The sequence below is a fragment of the Girardinichthys multiradiatus genome, chromosome 1 (genome assembly GCF_021462225.1).
Source record: "Girardinichthys multiradiatus isolate DD_20200921_A chromosome 1, DD_fGirMul_XY1, whole genome shotgun sequence".
In the NCBI taxonomy this organism is placed as follows: Eukaryota; Metazoa; Chordata; class Actinopteri; order Cyprinodontiformes; family Goodeidae; genus Girardinichthys; species Girardinichthys multiradiatus.
In genome coordinates, this window is record NC_061794.1 from 34,210,430 (window position 1) to 34,228,342 (window position 17,913).

Sequence of the window (17,913 nt, forward strand, 5' to 3'; positions counted from 1 at the left end):
TGCTGAGGGGAGGCTTTTTTCAAACAAGGATAGTAAATCTGGTTAGACTTTATGCAATGATGGATGAAGCTAACTATAACGCCATACTGGAAGAAAACCTGTTGAATACTGCAAAATAGTTGAGATTGGGAAAGAGGTTCACCTCCAACAGAACAAGACCCTAACACCACGGCAAAGAGCTGTTTTGGATCAAAACATATTTATAAGATAAGGTAGACTTTACTGATCTCACAATGGAGAAATTAACTTATGTGTAAGAATAGTTCAGTCAAAGTCCGGCCCAAAACCCAATAGTTAAAATATGGTAAGATTTAAAGAATGATGTTGAGAAATGCTGTCCAGAATCTGATTTAGCTTGAGCTATTTTTGAAAGAAAAATTTAACATACTAATTAGGAATGCACACAAAACCTCGAAATAATAATTTCCTTCCGCCTTATGATGTTGCAGTCCTTTGTGTTTGCCTAGTACATACAATCTTAATAAAATACTTTGGAGTTTGTGGTTGCAGCACAATTTCAACACCAACTATATACATTAATACAAACTATTGGTGTTTTCCACTAAAAAGAACAGAGCCTTATCTGATACCTTCAAAACTCTTGAGAGAAAAGTGGCTCTTTTCTTTTGCTCTAACCTTTGCATCGACTTCTGACAGTGGCCAAGCTAAAGAATATGGTTAGTTTGACTGTAAAGCTAAAGCAAAGGGTGATTGTTTCATAGACTCATTAGCATTTTGGGTAAAGTTGTCGGAAAGCAAAGCAGTGGTCACAGGAGCACCTTTTTTTGCTGTTGCTTACTATGAACTAATTCACCAAACAATATATCAGTATACTGAATCACAGCAGCCACTATGCAGCCCTGATCTAACAACAGAGCAGAGAGGAAAATCTCCTTAACCTCAAACGTAATGTGTAATGTATGCATATCTGCGTGTGTAAGAAAAGGGGCATGTGAGGGATTGCTAATAGTGCCCTTTTGTCATCCTACAGCTGTCAAAGCCTACACAGACCATCTGTGCATTGAAGAGCTGGAGTCCAGACAAAGTACTTAAAAGGGTTTAATGTCTTCAGGAGGGCCATAACCTTCGTCCTGTAGAACCCCAGAAGGCTCATCATGTTAAGGCAGGGGGTCTTTTAATGTCCCAAGCAGATGACAAGTATGCAGAGTTCACATAGGCAGCTGAGGAACTCATTCTGCAGGACGTTTCTAACATTTTTCATTTACTCTCCTTCTACCTTCTGCACCCTTCTAATTTGTCATTCATCTTCAAACTCAAGGAACAATAATGGTCTCCACCTGCTTTCTTTTTCCTGCAGTCTTAACTTTGTAATGACTAAAATCTGCAGAACACCCGTTTTTCTAGACAACTATGTCAATGTGCACTATGCTTTCAGTTAGAAAATGCTCACAGGGATATGGTTTTTTAATCTAAATAATATTGATCAAATATAATCTTGCAGGTGTAGTCTCTTCATGCGCCCCTATCTCATTTATCATGTAAACCACTCATGCATTGGCCGTAAAAAGGTAAAGAAATCCTCAGCCATGTAGCTAAGTCATCAATAATGGCCTTGCTGGAAATCCCTCAGAATTTCTTTAAATCAACTGCACACATTTATCCAGCATACAATATACAGTTTGAGGCTACATGCTACAGCTCCCTTAGGCAAGATTAGCCTTTGGCCTCAAAAGCATTAACAAGTGCCTCAGTATGTCTGTGGAGTTTTGTCCAACATGAGTCTACCAGATATATGTCTTTGATTAATAATCATTGAAAGCAGATGTGGCTGCCCCTGTGTCTAAGATTACATACTGTTAGAAAAATAAGCTCCAAGTCATGTAATGGACTAAACATTTGGCAAGAGGGACTGAAAATGGATTTAAATTGTTTTTTTGCATTGTATCTGAGTTTAAACTTTTTATGGGGTAGGGTTCGACGGAGGCTTCTTTTAAAAATCCAGGGAGACAGCTTGTCTTTGAATAAATGACAAAAAACATTAGAAGCAATGATCCAAAAGTAGAAAGACAAAGTGAAAATAATGTAAATTATTTAGGCAGATGCCAAACTTGGCAAAGAAGGCTGTGTTCCAACAATGTCAAATCTCCATTAGGAGCCCCTATCTGGTATCGACCCAGAAAACACTGCAGGCTATGTGTCATGAGATTTGGGGCAAGAGGTAAACAGGAAATCAAAAACAATCTAATTCAGTTTGAGGGTTGAGAGAAAGAGAAAACTGATGTACTGCCTATCCCTATGGAAGATGTGAAAAGAAATGGTTTCTTTTATTCAGGTTCCCATGAGTCATCAATTCCAGCAGACATTAGTCTCCACATTATCAGCATCAGCACTCTGAACCACTGAAAAATGTGTGACAGTTCTGGTTTTCAGAGGAAGGACAAATTCTTTCAGGCTTAAACCCAAGGCAAAAGATCCTGCAAATGTACTTTTTGATAGGCAGCTATTTTTCAAATAGAATGCATATATGTATTAAACTTGGGCAGAATTGATACTGTGTGTCTCCTATTATGTTTAGAGTAGAAAAATGTTGTTCAGAATGCAAAGCCAACAGTAAGGTCTTAGCCACACTATTGGATTGTGAAAAATCACCTACAGCTTCATAGTAAAGTTTCAACAACCAAGATGAGTGAGACTCATTACCCAAGATTTTTGGAAATCTCATACTGGTGAAAAACACTGGACTAAAACATTTTTATAAACAAGTAGCAACTCACAAATAGTAATGTTTTCAAGTATCACCATACTGACAGACATTTTTAAACAGTAACACAATACAACTTGGAATTTTCGACTTCGTGGTGCTTTTTAAAAAAAGACAAATAATAGAGAAAATATTACAATCTATCGGTTGAAGGCAGCAGTTTCATTAAGCATTCAATTGTTACTCAGAAGATGAAGCTTTTGAGTTCAAGTTGGCAAACTAGACAGGAGGTCATCTGAAAGCAAAACTCCAAATTGAAAGTTACCTTAAAATCCAGTATGTCTGCTGTTTGTTTAATGTTTTAAAAGCTAAAGCAATAAACTATTTATTCGCACTTCTGCTTCTTATCTCATTAAATATTTTTCACGAATAACACTGTTCAATCTCTGCACTTATAGCAATGCTAATATTAGTTAGCTTTTCATGGAGCACAGCAGTAAGCATATCCCACCTTTTATTCAGTTTGCAACTGAAAGGTTAGGCTGGGTTTGAGTTCATTCTCCTAATCTACTTTTCAACTTCAGAGATTTATAAGTAGCCACTTGTCCTGATGTTTTACTTTTTACTTTCCTGTTTTTTGCTTCAGTTTATAATGGGAGTTCTCACAATACTCTCTTCTTCAATTCTCTTTTTGCTGTTTCTATTTAAAAAACATAACATCTGTTATTTATTTTTTATTTACCTTGAAAACTGTTGGTTCCACTAAAGGCTACCCAATAAAGTGAAACAATATACCACAGTCTCCATCGCAATATCAGTGTGGACGCATTATTTGGTAGGATCTTTTGAGTGTTATTCATTGCACATCAATAATATACTTGGTCAGATGGATGGACTCAAACTGACTTAATACACAAACCTGGACTTTATACTAAAGTTGCTAGAGAGCAGGTGGGTCATTTTGAAATAGTAAAGAAAGAAAGGAGCCAGAAGAATGTAGGTTGATAATGATCAATATTTCATGCAGCCCTGCTACTCAAGCATCACGAAAAGCACTTTTGATTTTGCAAATCTAGAATTTAGAGTACAAAACTCTCTTGTACTTCTTTTCTATTTTATTCTTCCACTAGAAAAGGAAAAAACATTACATCAGATTAAAATGGTTAGAATAAGGTCACAACAGAATGAAGAATAATGATCCAGCTCAAAAAGGCAAAGCATAAATTTAAATGACAACAACTGCAAACTTAGCAGAGAGGGTTCATGGAGCAGAAAGAATCATACATGAAGAAAACTGGCCGAAGGGATACAAGGACACAGACATGAAGTTGCTCTGTTTGTCTGAGACTTAGGCTACAGTCAAATGTGACTGCTGAAAATAGTCAAAACACAACTATAACATCTATGATGCAAATTTCAGACCAGAAAACTATTTGGTGTTTGCTGTTTATTTTTAACATGAAAATGAGTGTAATAATAATGCAGGTATAATTATAACAGAATACATGGTACTGAGTGTGGCAGGTGGAGTGTTTCCATGCACTAGGTCTGCTGGAGTTCTACCTGCAATAATAAATGTGTGTTTGTGGTAAAGGGGCTGCCATAAATCTACTGTGCAGGAATGAGAGATGGTTGATGTTATATGAGTTACCAGCAACATAAACACTTGTACTATCACTGTAAAAGTCTGTACATCTACCTTCAATCCTCATGTTGTAAGCATCAGGACAAAAACAGCACCTGATCCCCACAGGTTACTTAGAAAGGTACAAACAGAGATCAGCAAAAGCATAGAAGTTTGGCCCAAATGCAGAAATAATGTGTTAAAAGCAAAAAACATCCTACAACTCACATGAGATTTGAGAAGTTAAGTAGCTAAATAAAAAGCACTCAGGAAGAGGATATTCAACAAGTATGTGCATCTCCAGGGCACTTTGCTGGTGTGGAGTACTCAGATGTTTGTTAAGATAATACTAAGGAGAAGAGACATCAGCAGCAATTTTCCAGAATCAATTGTTGCTGCTCATAAATCTGGTTTAGGAGATCTAACCCATATTTAAGTGAAGTTCATCCTTATACAGTAGTGATGAGTAGTGTTAAAATGTTAGGGTTTTAAAAAGCACTATTTAAAGAAGACAAAAATTACAGCTTTTTGAAAAGAACCAAAAGCGTGACTCAGATTTGCAAAACTACATTGAAAAAAAAAAAAGATTTCTAAATAAAATCTACAATGGAATGGAAGAATAGGGACAAATGTGTTGCAATAGCCCCAACGCAAAAACACATAACTAACCTTATAAAAGGGTTTAGAGACAGTAGTAAGGGTTGCAGATAAAGGTGTATTGAAGATTACCATATACTACCACATATATACAGTACAGACCAAAGGTTTGGACACAGTGTGGCGGCCTGATTGGACACGCATTTTGTTCACCTCCACGCCCATTTCTTTTTTTTATGACGTGCGTCCTCCGGAGCAAAAAGCATTGTTTTCCAGTTGGAACACCGCTGGGAGAACTGATGCGTGGCAGTGGAGTGTGTGGCATTGACAGTTCGTGAGACAACAGAAGCAGATCTTGGATTACCTGAGAGTTCGTCTGGCTCACATCAGAAGCTCACCATTTGGATCGAGTGTTTCAAAATGCTGGTACCGTGAGTGACAAAACAACCTGTCAGCTTAAAGATACTGATACAGGTTGTTTAACTTTATGTGCTGCCGAGCACAGTGTTTGTTTTGCTTCCTTGTGCGTGTATAAAAAACACGAAATTGAGTTTTTTTCTTCTATTAGTTTTTTGGATGGATTGGACTGGCGAGAGGAAAAGCCTGGACTGGCTTATTTTTGTTTGAACTGAAATTGACTGAACTGAGGAAATCCCGAGCCATGTCCTTCTTAAATGAAGAGTTAATTCTTATTGTATAGACTATTATTGATTTTTGTTTTTTGCTGTGGACAATTGAAAATTGTGGTTGTTGGGTGATTCTCCATCAATGTTTTGGGTGATGAGCATGTCTCTGCTTTTTTCCCTTGTGTGGGATTTTGAATTGAATAATAAATATGTCAGGAGAGAGACCTGGCTGGCACCCCAGAAAGAATGTTTCAAACCTTGATTCCATAATACCGCTACAACACCTTCTCATTCAAAGAGTTGTCTTTATTTTCATGACTATAAATATTGTAGCTTCACACTGAAGGCATCAAAACTATGAATTAACACGTGGAATTATATACTGAACAAAAAAGTGTGAAACAACTGAAAATATGTCTTATATTCTAGGTTCTTCAAAGTAGCCACCTTTTGCTTTGATTACTGCTACGCACACTCTTGGCATTCTGTTGATGAGCTTCAAGAGGTAGTCACCTGAAATGGTCTTCACTTTACAGGTGTGCCCTGTCAGGTTTAATAAGTGGGATTTCAAGCCTTATAAATGGGATTGGGACCATCAGTTGAGTTGTGCAGTAGGTGGATACAGTACACAGCTGATAGTCCTACTGAATAGACTATTAGAATTTGTATTATGGCAAGAAAAAGCAGCTAAGTAAAGAAAAACAAGTGGCCATCATTACTTTAAGAAATGAAGGTCAGTCAGTCCGAACAATTGGGAAAACTTTGAAAGTGTCCCCAAGTGCTGTCTAAAAAACCATCAAGCGCTACAAAGAAACTGGCTCACATGAGGACCGCCCCAGGAAAGGAAGACCAAGAGTCACCTCTGCTGCGGACGATAAGTTCATCCGAGTCACCAGCCTCAGAAATCGCAGGTTCACAGCAGCTCAGATTAGAGAACAGGTCAATGCCACACAGAGTTCTAGCAGCAGACATCTCTAGAACAACTGTTAAGAGGAGACTGTGTGAATCAGGCCTTCATGGTAAAATAGCTGCTAGGAAACCACTGCTGAGGACAGGCAACAAGCAGAAGAGACTTGTTTGGGCTAAAGAACCCAAGGAATGGACATTAGACCAGTGGAAATCTGTGCTTTGGTCTGATGAGTCCAAGTTTGAGATCTTTGGTTAGAACCACCCTGTCTTTGTGCGGTGCAGAAGAGGTGAACGGATGGACTCTACATGCCTGGTTCCCACCATGAGGCATGGAGGAGGTGTGATGGTGTGGTGGTGCTTTGTTGGTGACACTGCTGGGGATTTATTCAAAATTGAAGGCATACTGAACCAGCATGGCATGCTATTCCATTCGGTTTGCGTTTAGTTGGACCATCATTTATTTTTCAACAGGACAATGACCCCAAACACACCTCCAGGATGTGTAAGGGCTATTTGACTAAGAATGAGAGTGATGGGGTACTGCGCCAGATGACCTGGCCTCCACAGTCACCGGACCTGAACCCAATCGAGATGGTTTGGGGTGAGCTGGACCGCAGAGTGAAGGCAAAAGGGCCAACAAGTGCTAAGCATCTCTGGGAACTCCTTCAAGACTGTTGGAAAACCATTTCAGGTGACTACCTCTTGAAGCTCATCAACAGAATGCCAAGAGTGTGTGGAGCAGTAATCAAAGCAAAAGGTGGCTACTTTGAAGAATATAAGACATATTTTCAGTTGTTTCACACTTTTTAGTTCAGTATATAATTCGACATGTGTTAATTCATAGTTTAATGCCTTCAGTGTGAAGCTACAATATTCATAGTCATGGAAATAAAGAAAACTCTTTGAATGAGAAGGTGTGTCCAAACTTTTGGTCTGTACTGTGTATATATATATATATATATATTTTTTTTTTTATTTTATTTTATTTTCAGGCTCTTATATATAAGAACCTGAAGAAATGTTTATTGGTGATGTTTTTTTACAATTAGTGTCGATACACAGTCAAAGATGTGCCTTGTAGCTCACTAACCCTTTAAATCCGTTACGGAACACTTTTCATGGGTTGTTTAAGTGGATGAAAGACTGGATAAGAAATGCATCATTGATGTGTTCTTTTTTCAAAGACAAACAGAACAAATTGCATGTTTTAAATAAGTGCAGGTAGGAGTACATTTGTAACCAAGATCCTGAGAATATTCTATAAGTCTGCTTTGAAGAGTGCAATTTTCTTTGCAGACATCTATGTGTGCAGCATCAGAGCTAGTCACACAAAGAAGCTAAAAGAACTGATAATGAAGACCAGCTTTGCTTCGAACAACCCCAGAGGCCCTGGAGCTGATACTAAAAGGGAGAACCCTGCCCAAGCTGCTTAGTATAATGTACAACACCACAATCTCCGATGCTACGTGCTGATAATACCAAAGTGTGTGAGTGTTTACAGTCAAATGATTCTCCAACTCCTGAACAATAAGGATTTGTGCTATTAATGCCCACAATTTTGCCGTGTTAATCTCATTGGTATGTATTTATTTCAGTATTTCCTTCATATTTTGTATGTTTAAAATTAGCTGTAAGTTTTCACAATAATTTAAACTAAACAGAATAACTTATCTTTGAAGATTAATGAAATACTATAAGATTTAATTATCTTTCTTTGTAAACAGTCTGCAGATTAATAATCTACTTTATTTTTGGCAACCCTAAAATGTAGAAAGAAATACTGTTAAGTAAACAAAAAAATGCAATTTTCTGCAAAAGCACACATTTTCTAAATATCTAGGCTACGTTATAATTACTGTAAAACCACATTATTTTAGAAATTTAAGCTTTGAAATTTAAAAATTCGAAGCTTGACAAGTCAAATACTCAACAAAAACATCCAGTGGTACAGCAATGATTTTCTTGTTTGCCCTTCCAGCAAAGCTCTGGATTTTTTAGATATCACATATAAGGGTTAAATTATTCTAAAGTTCTGTTTAGAAAACCTTAGTCCATTTTAAAAATTTCTTAACTTGAATCCCTTCACATAACTGTTTTCTGCACTGTTTAAATTAGTTTATGTACCTCTCCACTCTTTTTCCAGAATCTAGAACCTTGATTTACAATTAAAATGCAAAATTTACATTGATCTGAAAAAAAAAAAAAAGACTTTGGACCACTGAACAGCAGTTGAGTCCTTCTCCTTAGCCCAGGTAGAATACTTCTAATGTTAAAAGAAATGGCTTCAAAAAAAAGTATCCAATAGCGCAGATATGCCTGGATATATCTGAGTGGTGAGAGTTAAAAAACTGACTACAGCCGTACTCCACGAGCCTTGTAAATCTCCTGCAAACTCATGGATAGGCTTTGCTTTAAAATCCTCTCCAGACTGCAGTTTTTCTATCACTGTTTTTCCCTCCATTTAAATTTCTGTTAATGTACAGCACTCTTACATAGGCTATAACCTGATCATAAGATAACATTTATGAAATTATAAAAATCCTGATTGATCGTATGCAATATTCAAAATTTGTAAGAAACAAACATTTGGTTTTCATTTGCTATATATTATGAGCATCAAAATAAACACAAATAACTGCACCATTCTGCACGTAATGATTCTAAATATTATGTTTTGATTTTTAAATCGAATACCTGAAATAAATCAGTTTTTCCAGTTTCTTGTGATGAACCTGTTTATATAACAGCACAGACTAATGTGTTTGAGAAAGTAACTCAAGCTTAAAAACAGCACTTTTGATAAGAACTATAAAAAACTTTTTTTTAGATTGATCAAATTAGCACTATTGTTCCCCAAAAGAGGATTTATAGAAAACAACACTGTGAGAAACTTTTTAAATAGCTCATTATGGAGTTGACCTTGTAAATGATCATTTAGCAGAGGAGAGCAGCATTGAAATAGGAGATAAAATACAAAAATGATATAGGAAATCAGTTCTTTCACAGACAAAAGTTTAATGAAAATTTGACTTTGCAACAATGGCTCTTTAGACATAAAGTATTTACTGCAAATCGCCGGTCTTATGCTTTTAGCTGAATTTGGCACATCAGAGTGAAACATTACACTGTCCTCTTTCCTGCTGACATCCTGTCTGGACCAGGGCAAGCTACCCATCAAGACCAAGGTCCTAGATCTGTCCTTTCCATTATTACCCCTTGTGGCTAACATGGATATATTTATGTTTGTGCACAAGTGTATGTGGATGAGAGGGTTGTCATCACTCCTTTCGTCATCTGACGGTTTTGGGTTAAACAATGTTATTGTGAAAGCCTTTGCAGAGCCCTTACCACCTTCTTACAGTGACACCCTTTTCGGCTATAAATCAAGTGCCTAAGGCCTGTAAATCACATCGGAAGACTAGGTATTTCATAGACTGGATGTGTGGGTGTGTGTCCACAACATCTGTGCTCTCAGACACAAATGAAGATGATAGTGCAGCTCTGAGGCTGCAAAGAAGGGGCAGTGATCTTTTCAAGCAGAAGGGACAAAACAAAAGAAAAATGGTAAAAAAAATATAAATAATAAATAAAATATACTTTTGTTGTGATTTAAAGGAATAGTGTCAGTGATATTTGATTAATGTCCAAATACTACAGTGCAAATTCCACTTCAACGTTTTCAAATTTTGTCACATCAAAACCATAAACCTTTGGGATTGAATGTGAGAGACTAATACCATATATGCAGAATTCTGAAGTAGAGAAAAATAATGCATGGTTTTCAAGATTTCGTACAAATAAAAATCTGTGTGGTATGTATATATATTTAGCTCCCTTTAATCTGATACCACTAAGTAAAACCCAGCGCAATAAACCTCTTTCAGATGTCACCTAATTTGTAAATACAGTGTACCTGTGTGTAAATCTCAGTATAAATCCATATGCATAACACCGTGTTGTGAAAGAGCAACACTACACATCACCCTGACCACACCACCTCCACAGTGAAACATAAGGGTGGCATCCTCGTGATGTGGGAAGCATTTCTTCAGCAGGGACAGGGACACTGATCAGAGGTAATGGGATGATGGATGAAGCTACAATACAAGCCAATACTAGAAGAAAACCTTTTCCCAAAAGTTCCCTTCCAACCGGATAATGTTTGATTTTCTGTATCATTGTAACGTTTTTCCTCGTGTACAGTGCTTTGAGTGCCTTGTTGCTGAAAAGCGCTATATAAATAAACTTGACTTGACTTGACCCTAAACATTTATCCAGAGCTATAAAGGATCAGTGGATGATTGGTTTAGATTTTAGAATTACCCAGTCAAAGGCCAGACCTAAATCCAATTGGGAAATTCGGCTAAAATCAAATGCATGTCACACTTGTATTTGTAAAACCTTGAAAAAAAATAACATTTGTGCACCCTTTTTCTTCCTCTCTAGAATTAAGTGCTACTTGGAATTTGTGTCCTGCTAAAGGTTTTATTCTACAGCATGTAAAAATGTCCAAGGGTTGTGGAATACTTTTGTAAGACAATATACCACAGTTTACAAGAGGTTTACCCTTTAAGTTGCTTTTAGTGTGGTTTGCAGTCTGTGCTTTTAGTGCAGCTACACACAGAAACCTGAAAATAAGCATGTTAGGCCTACCAAAGATTAGTTTATGTGTGAAGGCAGATAGTGTGACAATTTCATCTCCCGGAGACCAAACTAGATAAATAATGCTCGCTGGAATAAACAACTCCTGTGCAGCAAGGATGGCTCATTTTGTGACTATTTGTGATTGTGTTGACACCACCTGCTGGGCTGAAGACATCACTACCACACTTAGAATGAGCTTACTGGAAGTGACAATATCCCATATTCAATTCCACGCTCAGCCAGGATGCAATAAGCTGAAGTTAATGAAGCACTGAAATAAGAGCTGATACCTCCGCCACTATAATATCACAGCAAACAAACACATGTATGGACATATACAATTAAGTATAGCAAAGAAATACTGCACTGCATGGAGTTTGACTATACACCCTGAACACAAAAAAATGCTCCATATGTGTGTGTGTGTGTGTGTGTGTGTGTGTGTGTGTGTGTGTGTGTGTGTGTGTGTGTGCGTGTGTGTGTGTGGAGGGGAGAGGGGGGCATGGACAAAGTCAGGACAACAGAGGAATCTCTGCCAAGTCTCTCACAGCTAAGAAAAGCGAGAAATATAGACCGTGCATCTGCCAGAGACACAGAAGACACAAGAAAGAGCCATTGTTGCCCACAACCAAACAATGCAGCTTCAGCTATGAGGGAAAAAAACATTTGGATCAATAGAGAATTGCAATTAGTTCACATTGGCAGGAGCAATGCCAGATTAGATACAGGATGTCGATTCCGTTTCCTGCACTATCGGGTCCTCAAACTTGCTCGGCTCATTGTGTAATTGAAGCAATTCACATAAAACTTGGTAAGATAATGTGGTGTTAAGGTCACAGTCAGTGAAATATGGATTATGACCAAAAAAAGCACTGAAGAGAATAAGGCTGAGCAGGTTCAAAAAACATATAACAGAAAGTCACTGAAAATGGTTACAAGCCTTGCACACGATCTAATATTAAAAATTCAAAACATGGTTATTGTGAGCAATCTAGAGTAAAAAACAGTGTACTTCAGCAGCTCCTTCAGAGCATACTGGACATTATGTTCATCACCAAATATTTCCACCAAAGCAGGTGTAGTTTCTGCTATAACACAGTTTTAGTGTAACTTCACCACAAGCGATACTCAAATACTGTTAAATATGCAAACTGTGGTTGTAAAAGAAGACACATTACTGTTTTATCTGCAGAAATGTTTTTTTTTTTTTACTCGACTGTAAATAGTCCCAACAAAATGTAAACCACCTGACAGGCCAATTAAGATGCTTACCTTTAACTTCGCGCTGGCCTTGCAGTACATCCCTCGATATCTGCATGGAGTAGAAGCTTTTTGAGAAGCCCGGTCGGCAGGGACCTTGGGAGGCGTGCTCCCCATTATTCCGCTGGAAGGACAAAAAAAACTGCATAAGACATCAATAAACATAGATACTATTGATTCCTTTATTCTGTTGGCTGTGTTCTTTGGAAAAAAAATTCAGTTAGCAGAAATATAATCAGCAAGTTTATAAACTAGATTTGTGCTTGTGTGTGGGTAAGCATGCTGCTGATTAAACTGTCCCTTAGTTTGTAGCTTGAGATATAACGTGCTCTTTTCCTGTCGACTGTAAAGAGAAATGTTAGGGATGCACAGATCAGGCATTTCCTGGCTGATATAGATTATTCTTTGAGGTCTTTTCTCCAAATCCAGATTTAGACCAATTCCGATTGTTTTAGTCTGGGGGCTTTATCACATAAAAGATTAAAACAATTTGCTGTAGGTCTTTGGTAGCTTTGAACCTAACAAAAAATGGTGGAATTACAAGATTATTCCCGTTCATCTGACTTTTATTTAACTCGAAAAACTGCATCAATGAACATGCTATCGGTTGATGCACATATGCACCGTAGTTTTGACTCATTTAATCATAGGTAAGAAAATCTGATTTTTCCGTCTTTGATCTTCTAAACACAGATCATAGTCAATCAAGGGAATATTGACCTATTCTGATGTCTGGCCTATTGATTGGTGCGTCTCTGCCTTAGGTGTTATGCACAGGGTTAAGTGAGACATATATGCACAGCAGAGCAAGCAGCATAAATGCAGCATCATTTGCTCCCTCTATACCGTGGGTCTTATTCTAGCTGAGGGGGGAACTGCGCAGTGCTTAAGTGTCTGTGTGAGTGTGTACACTGTGTATTGGAATCAAATTGTCTGCACACAAGTTTGCACCACAGATTAATTGCTTAGTGATGGTTAAATTTAATGATGTGACCCACTCAGGCAGCGTCCAAAACACGCACACACACATAAATGCATGCAAACAACACAAACAGCTGGTTGGATGAATATTAAACGGTGGTATGGCACTGCAGATTCAAATTTTGATCTATAGTAATGGAAGATTAAAAGATACTGATCTCTAATCCAAATAATAAGTAACATGGATGAAACTGCAGCAGAAAGAGAAAGAGGGACTACTTGGAGCGCCATCAGAGAAAACCCACCGGCACAGACTTTCTTTAGGTTTTATTGATTAAATAGCGATAAACAAACTTCTAAGTTTAACTTTATACAGGAGATCGGCTTACAAATGAAGGCGGCTAAATCTAAATTGGATAGGATGACTAAATTACTTTGATGAAGAAGGCATCATCCTGGTGCGTAATTTAACTTGTGTGGGGTACTGCTGCCCAGCGCTGAAATGGTTCCGATTCAGAGGGAAAAACCTGCCAGAACAAACGGGATCGATTTGTTAGGTCTCACTTTTTATTTGTTGTTACATGGTGGGAATTCATTAGGGAATCTATTTGCGTAGCCCACTTGTAGGAAAATAAGGAGCAGCGCGGCTAGTGTTGCTGCAGCACAACCGCAGCGATTCTATCTTCCTGCGTGACTTTCTTATCATTTATCACAAGCTTTATGAAACAAGAGAGAGAAATCTCACCCAAAACGTGTCGAAAAGAAGAGCTGCCGTCAGGACCAATGCGAAGTCAGTCCTCATTGTGGCGAGTACAAGCGAGTCGCAGCTGCCTGGACAAGGAACCAGAGAAAAAGAGGGTCGCTCTGTGTCTGTTCCACGGTGATCGTTTAATTTCCTCTTCCACTTTGGTAAGACTGCTCGCTATGTCCCACCCAGTGTGTGCTGCCGCTCTGTCCCGAGTTTTCCCCGGCTCTTCTCGTCTGCAGGTGAGCGCTCCGCTCAGCATAAAGGCGCAGCCAGCGTCACTCACTCCAACCCCTCCTTTCAGCCACCCGGTGCAGGAGAACTCCACACACGCACTTAAAGACACACTCGTTGCGGCTCTGGTAACTTTTGACTGGGGCTTGGGGTGAGATAGGGTGCGGGAGAGGTCAATATAAAAAAAAAAAAAAAAAGTATAAAGCCGTCCGAGTCAGAAAGACAATTTTACAAGCAGATTTTTTTTTTTTTTTTTGTGTGCGTAAAAGAGCATTACGAGCTTTCAAATCAAACCAAGATCGATTATGTAGATGAGAAATTACGACAGCCAGAGTGTTATAAAGACTGACATTCTGATGTAATTTATGGATGGATAAAACTACAGTTAAGCCCAAAACTATTCAGACCTCTGACAGGTTTTAGGTACAAAAGTATTTTTTATATGTTGCTGATAGAAAATGAGACAGTCATGTCTCCAAGGCTAATAAAAACAATGTAAAACTTTGATAAAAAAAAATAAAAAATTGGACCGAAAATTTGTTACATTTTAACAGAAAAAAATATTTGCTTTAACTGTTGTACGAAAATGTATTCCGTGAATACAAATGACTTGACCACCTCTCTGCCACGTGTTGCCACGCAAACAGTTTGAAAGTTCATTTAAGATTATATATTACAACAACCAATAAAACATTTGAAGGCAGAAATGTGGGCTCAATGAAAAGTATGTTAAATACCTGCTTAAGGGTTGTTATTTTTTGAAAAAGTGTCAAACGAGCCTCATCGAAACGCACATTCTAATTTATTGAATATAAATATTCTATGGTGCATTACAAGAAATGAGTATATTTCAAAGTTCATTTATTCCAGAAATGCTACTTTTTTCCCCCCCCTTTCACTTAACTTTCTATTAATATGCTGGTACCCTGTGAACAGTGAGCTTCTTTGATCTGTTTTTTTTTTTTTTTTTAGCCTATTTATCGAGGTTGTTTATGGCTGTCTGCTGCACTAATCAGCAGTCTTTCTGGTGAATGCTTAGGCTGACATTTCTCTATTAAATATCGTTTTTGGTCTCACATGATTATCCAGTTTTATTTATATGTAGTTATAAAATTTTGAATTCTGAAGAAGTTTTAGGCCATAATCATCAAAATTACCCAAAATAAACACTACAGATCTACATTATACGTGAGTTTCACTTTTTGAATTCAACTGCTGCAATAAATTACATTTTTCATGAAATTCTGTTTTATTTAGGTGCACCTGTAAATGTCTTCAGTCATGTAAGTCCAAAATGACATACAACAAAATTGTAGCTTATTCAGCTAGATCCATCATGCAGTTTTCAACAATTTTATTTTTTCTCCTGATTACCTTCAATACTTTTGAAGACTGTGCAGTGTAATGTAGGTGTACAGTTTTCAACCTCCACAACCCATCAATACCTTCTTTTGAAGAGGGGTGTGAATGAGTTCATGAAGTGCTTTGTAGAGATTAAATCCATCTGTGATGAAAGCTTTTATATCCACTTAAAAGCCAAGCTGGTGGGATTCGATTATTTTTTCAACCTTTTTTCATCCTTGTTATGGAATCATGCTCAGCAACAGTTGTTTTTTTTTATAGAAATGTAAATAACAGCAACCAACTTTGATTATCACAAGAGCTTGACTAAAACTGCATGATGGAAAAGTTTCAAGCAAAGTATTCTTGCAGTAACAAGATTCTAGTTTAAATCTCAGTCTGGGGCTTTTCTGTCTGGAGTTTGCCTGTGTGGGTTTTCTCCAGGTGTATCCGCTTCCTGCCACATTTCAACAACATGCATGTTAGGGCAATTGGCCTTTTTAGGTATGAGTGTGTCCATGTATGGTTTTTCCTGTTTGTTTCTGTGCTGCCCCGTGATGAGCTGTCCAGGGTGTACTGTGCTTCTCACCCATTTACCAAAGGAGACGGACGAACAGACAGACGTATGCAAAGACCTTGGCTACAGTGACTCATGCTTTCCAAGCTTACAACTCACACAGCTAATCTTGAAGCTTTAACAAATCTAACACCATTTCAGAAGTGAGACTACAAAAGCCATACTGTAAAACTGTCTGTTTATCAGGTTTTTAAAAACAACCCGATGTCTCCACCAAAACTGAGCCTTACTTAGTTTCATTTTCAGTTTCCAGCACAAATCACCTCATAAATAGAAAAGGTTGATAAAACCATGCTAAAAACTCATGAGAATACAAATCAAGCATTTACCTAAAGCTTATTAACAATGACTGGGAGTTTGTGTCATGGCTACATAAAGCATCCCTTTGACCAAAACACAAGACAATAGAGAGGCATAGTTTTTCTTCTAGCCGTTTGAGCATCTAATGACTGTAATATTCTGCTCTTACATACTAGTACAATGTTTTTTATTCCTGCTTAGTGAGACAGTGTTCTCTACTGCTAAAACATAATATGAACAGATACTTTTCTAGATAAAAGCTCAGTCAATTTTCTATGACACAGAAATTTTGCCTGTCTCTTTTTATTTAAAGTTTTCATAAGACTGGTAATTTCTTATTCTTAACAAGGGTTGTCATGGTTATGTTTTCATGTCATTTTAATTACCTGTCGTGATTGGCAGGTCAATAAGATTAATGAGGTTGGGTGGTAACAGGTCAGCATCAATGCATTATTTAAAAAGACCAAATATTATATTAAGATATGCTGGTGTTGGGGCACAGCGCTGGTTGTGTAAGGGATTAAGCGTGCGACCCATATTCGGAGGCCTTAGTCCTCGACGTGGCTGTCCCAGGTTTGAGTCCCGGCCCCGGCGACATTTGCCCCATGTCTTCCCCTCTCTCTCCATCTCCATTTCCTGTCTATCTACTGTCAAAAATACTGGGAAAAATGAAGGCCACTAGTCCCACAAAAAAAAAAAAAAATCTTTAAAAAACAAATATGCTGGTGTTTTCAGAAGCAAATTCAAGGAAGAGTTGGATCCTATCTCAGCTGTCCTGAATAGGATAAATTACCAGTATTTAATTGTATAGTGTTCTGTGCAAAAGTGTTTATATCTTTTGAACTTTTTGTCATGTTATAGGCCTTTTGCATTTCATTGGGATTTTATGTGATAGATCAACACAAACTGCATAAATATAATATCAAAGGTAGAGGATGGTTGCAGAGGAAGTGTTTCAATTGTTTCAGCTAAGAATTTGAAAATAGCTCAAAACATTTGTATTCACTCCACTTTACACTGATACTGCAAAATAAAACCCAATACAACAAATTGCCTTTAGAAGTCACTTTTTGTAGAATGTGGGGCTTGCTGTTTCTGTGAAATATCTTTGAGATGGGATTTTCTATTCAAAGAGTGCTCTATAGCTCGAAAGCCCTGGTCTCCAATGACTGTCCACTATCCAAAATCATTTGTGAGGAAAACTGCACTTTACCTTTTCCAAGTTAGGGAAAACTTTGACATTGTTTCCTCTATGGTCATCTAGTTGGCAGAGGCAAGGAACGATCAGCTATTTTTCTTCTGCCTCTGGGTAGAACAATCTAATGTTGTTGTTCATTTAAGATTTACACAGCTTGTACATGGAGTGCCTCTAGTTGAACTTACATTCTATTTAGTGCAGGAGCTGCAACTTGAATTTTTTTTATCAGCATCCTGTTTTATATAAACTGTCTGGGTGCCCCACTGATGTCATCC

The 17,913-nt window shown here is 37.7% G+C and overlaps 1 protein-coding gene across 3 annotated transcripts in view; it reads right to left on the bottom strand.

Annotated features, from left to right (window-relative positions):
- LOC124869914 (cadherin-4-like) overlaps positions 1 to 14,360 on the bottom strand; it is a 395,423-nt gene extending 381,063 nt beyond the window's left edge. For 2 of the 3 annotated variants that reach the window (XM_047368176.1, XM_047368160.1), the window contains exons 1-2: positions 13,989 to 14,360; positions 12,335 to 12,446 (exon numbers count right to left, since the gene is read on the bottom strand). In XM_047368176.1, coding sequence (XP_047224132.1) covers positions 12,335 to 12,446; positions 13,989 to 14,045 — 169 coding nt within the window. In that variant the 5' untranslated portion in view covers positions 14,046 to 14,360. The remainder of the gene's footprint in view (positions 1 to 12,334; positions 12,447 to 13,988) is intronic. The other variant, XM_047368168.1, reaches the window with a different exon arrangement.
- Between the last annotated feature and the right edge of the window lie 3,553 nt (positions 14,361 to 17,913).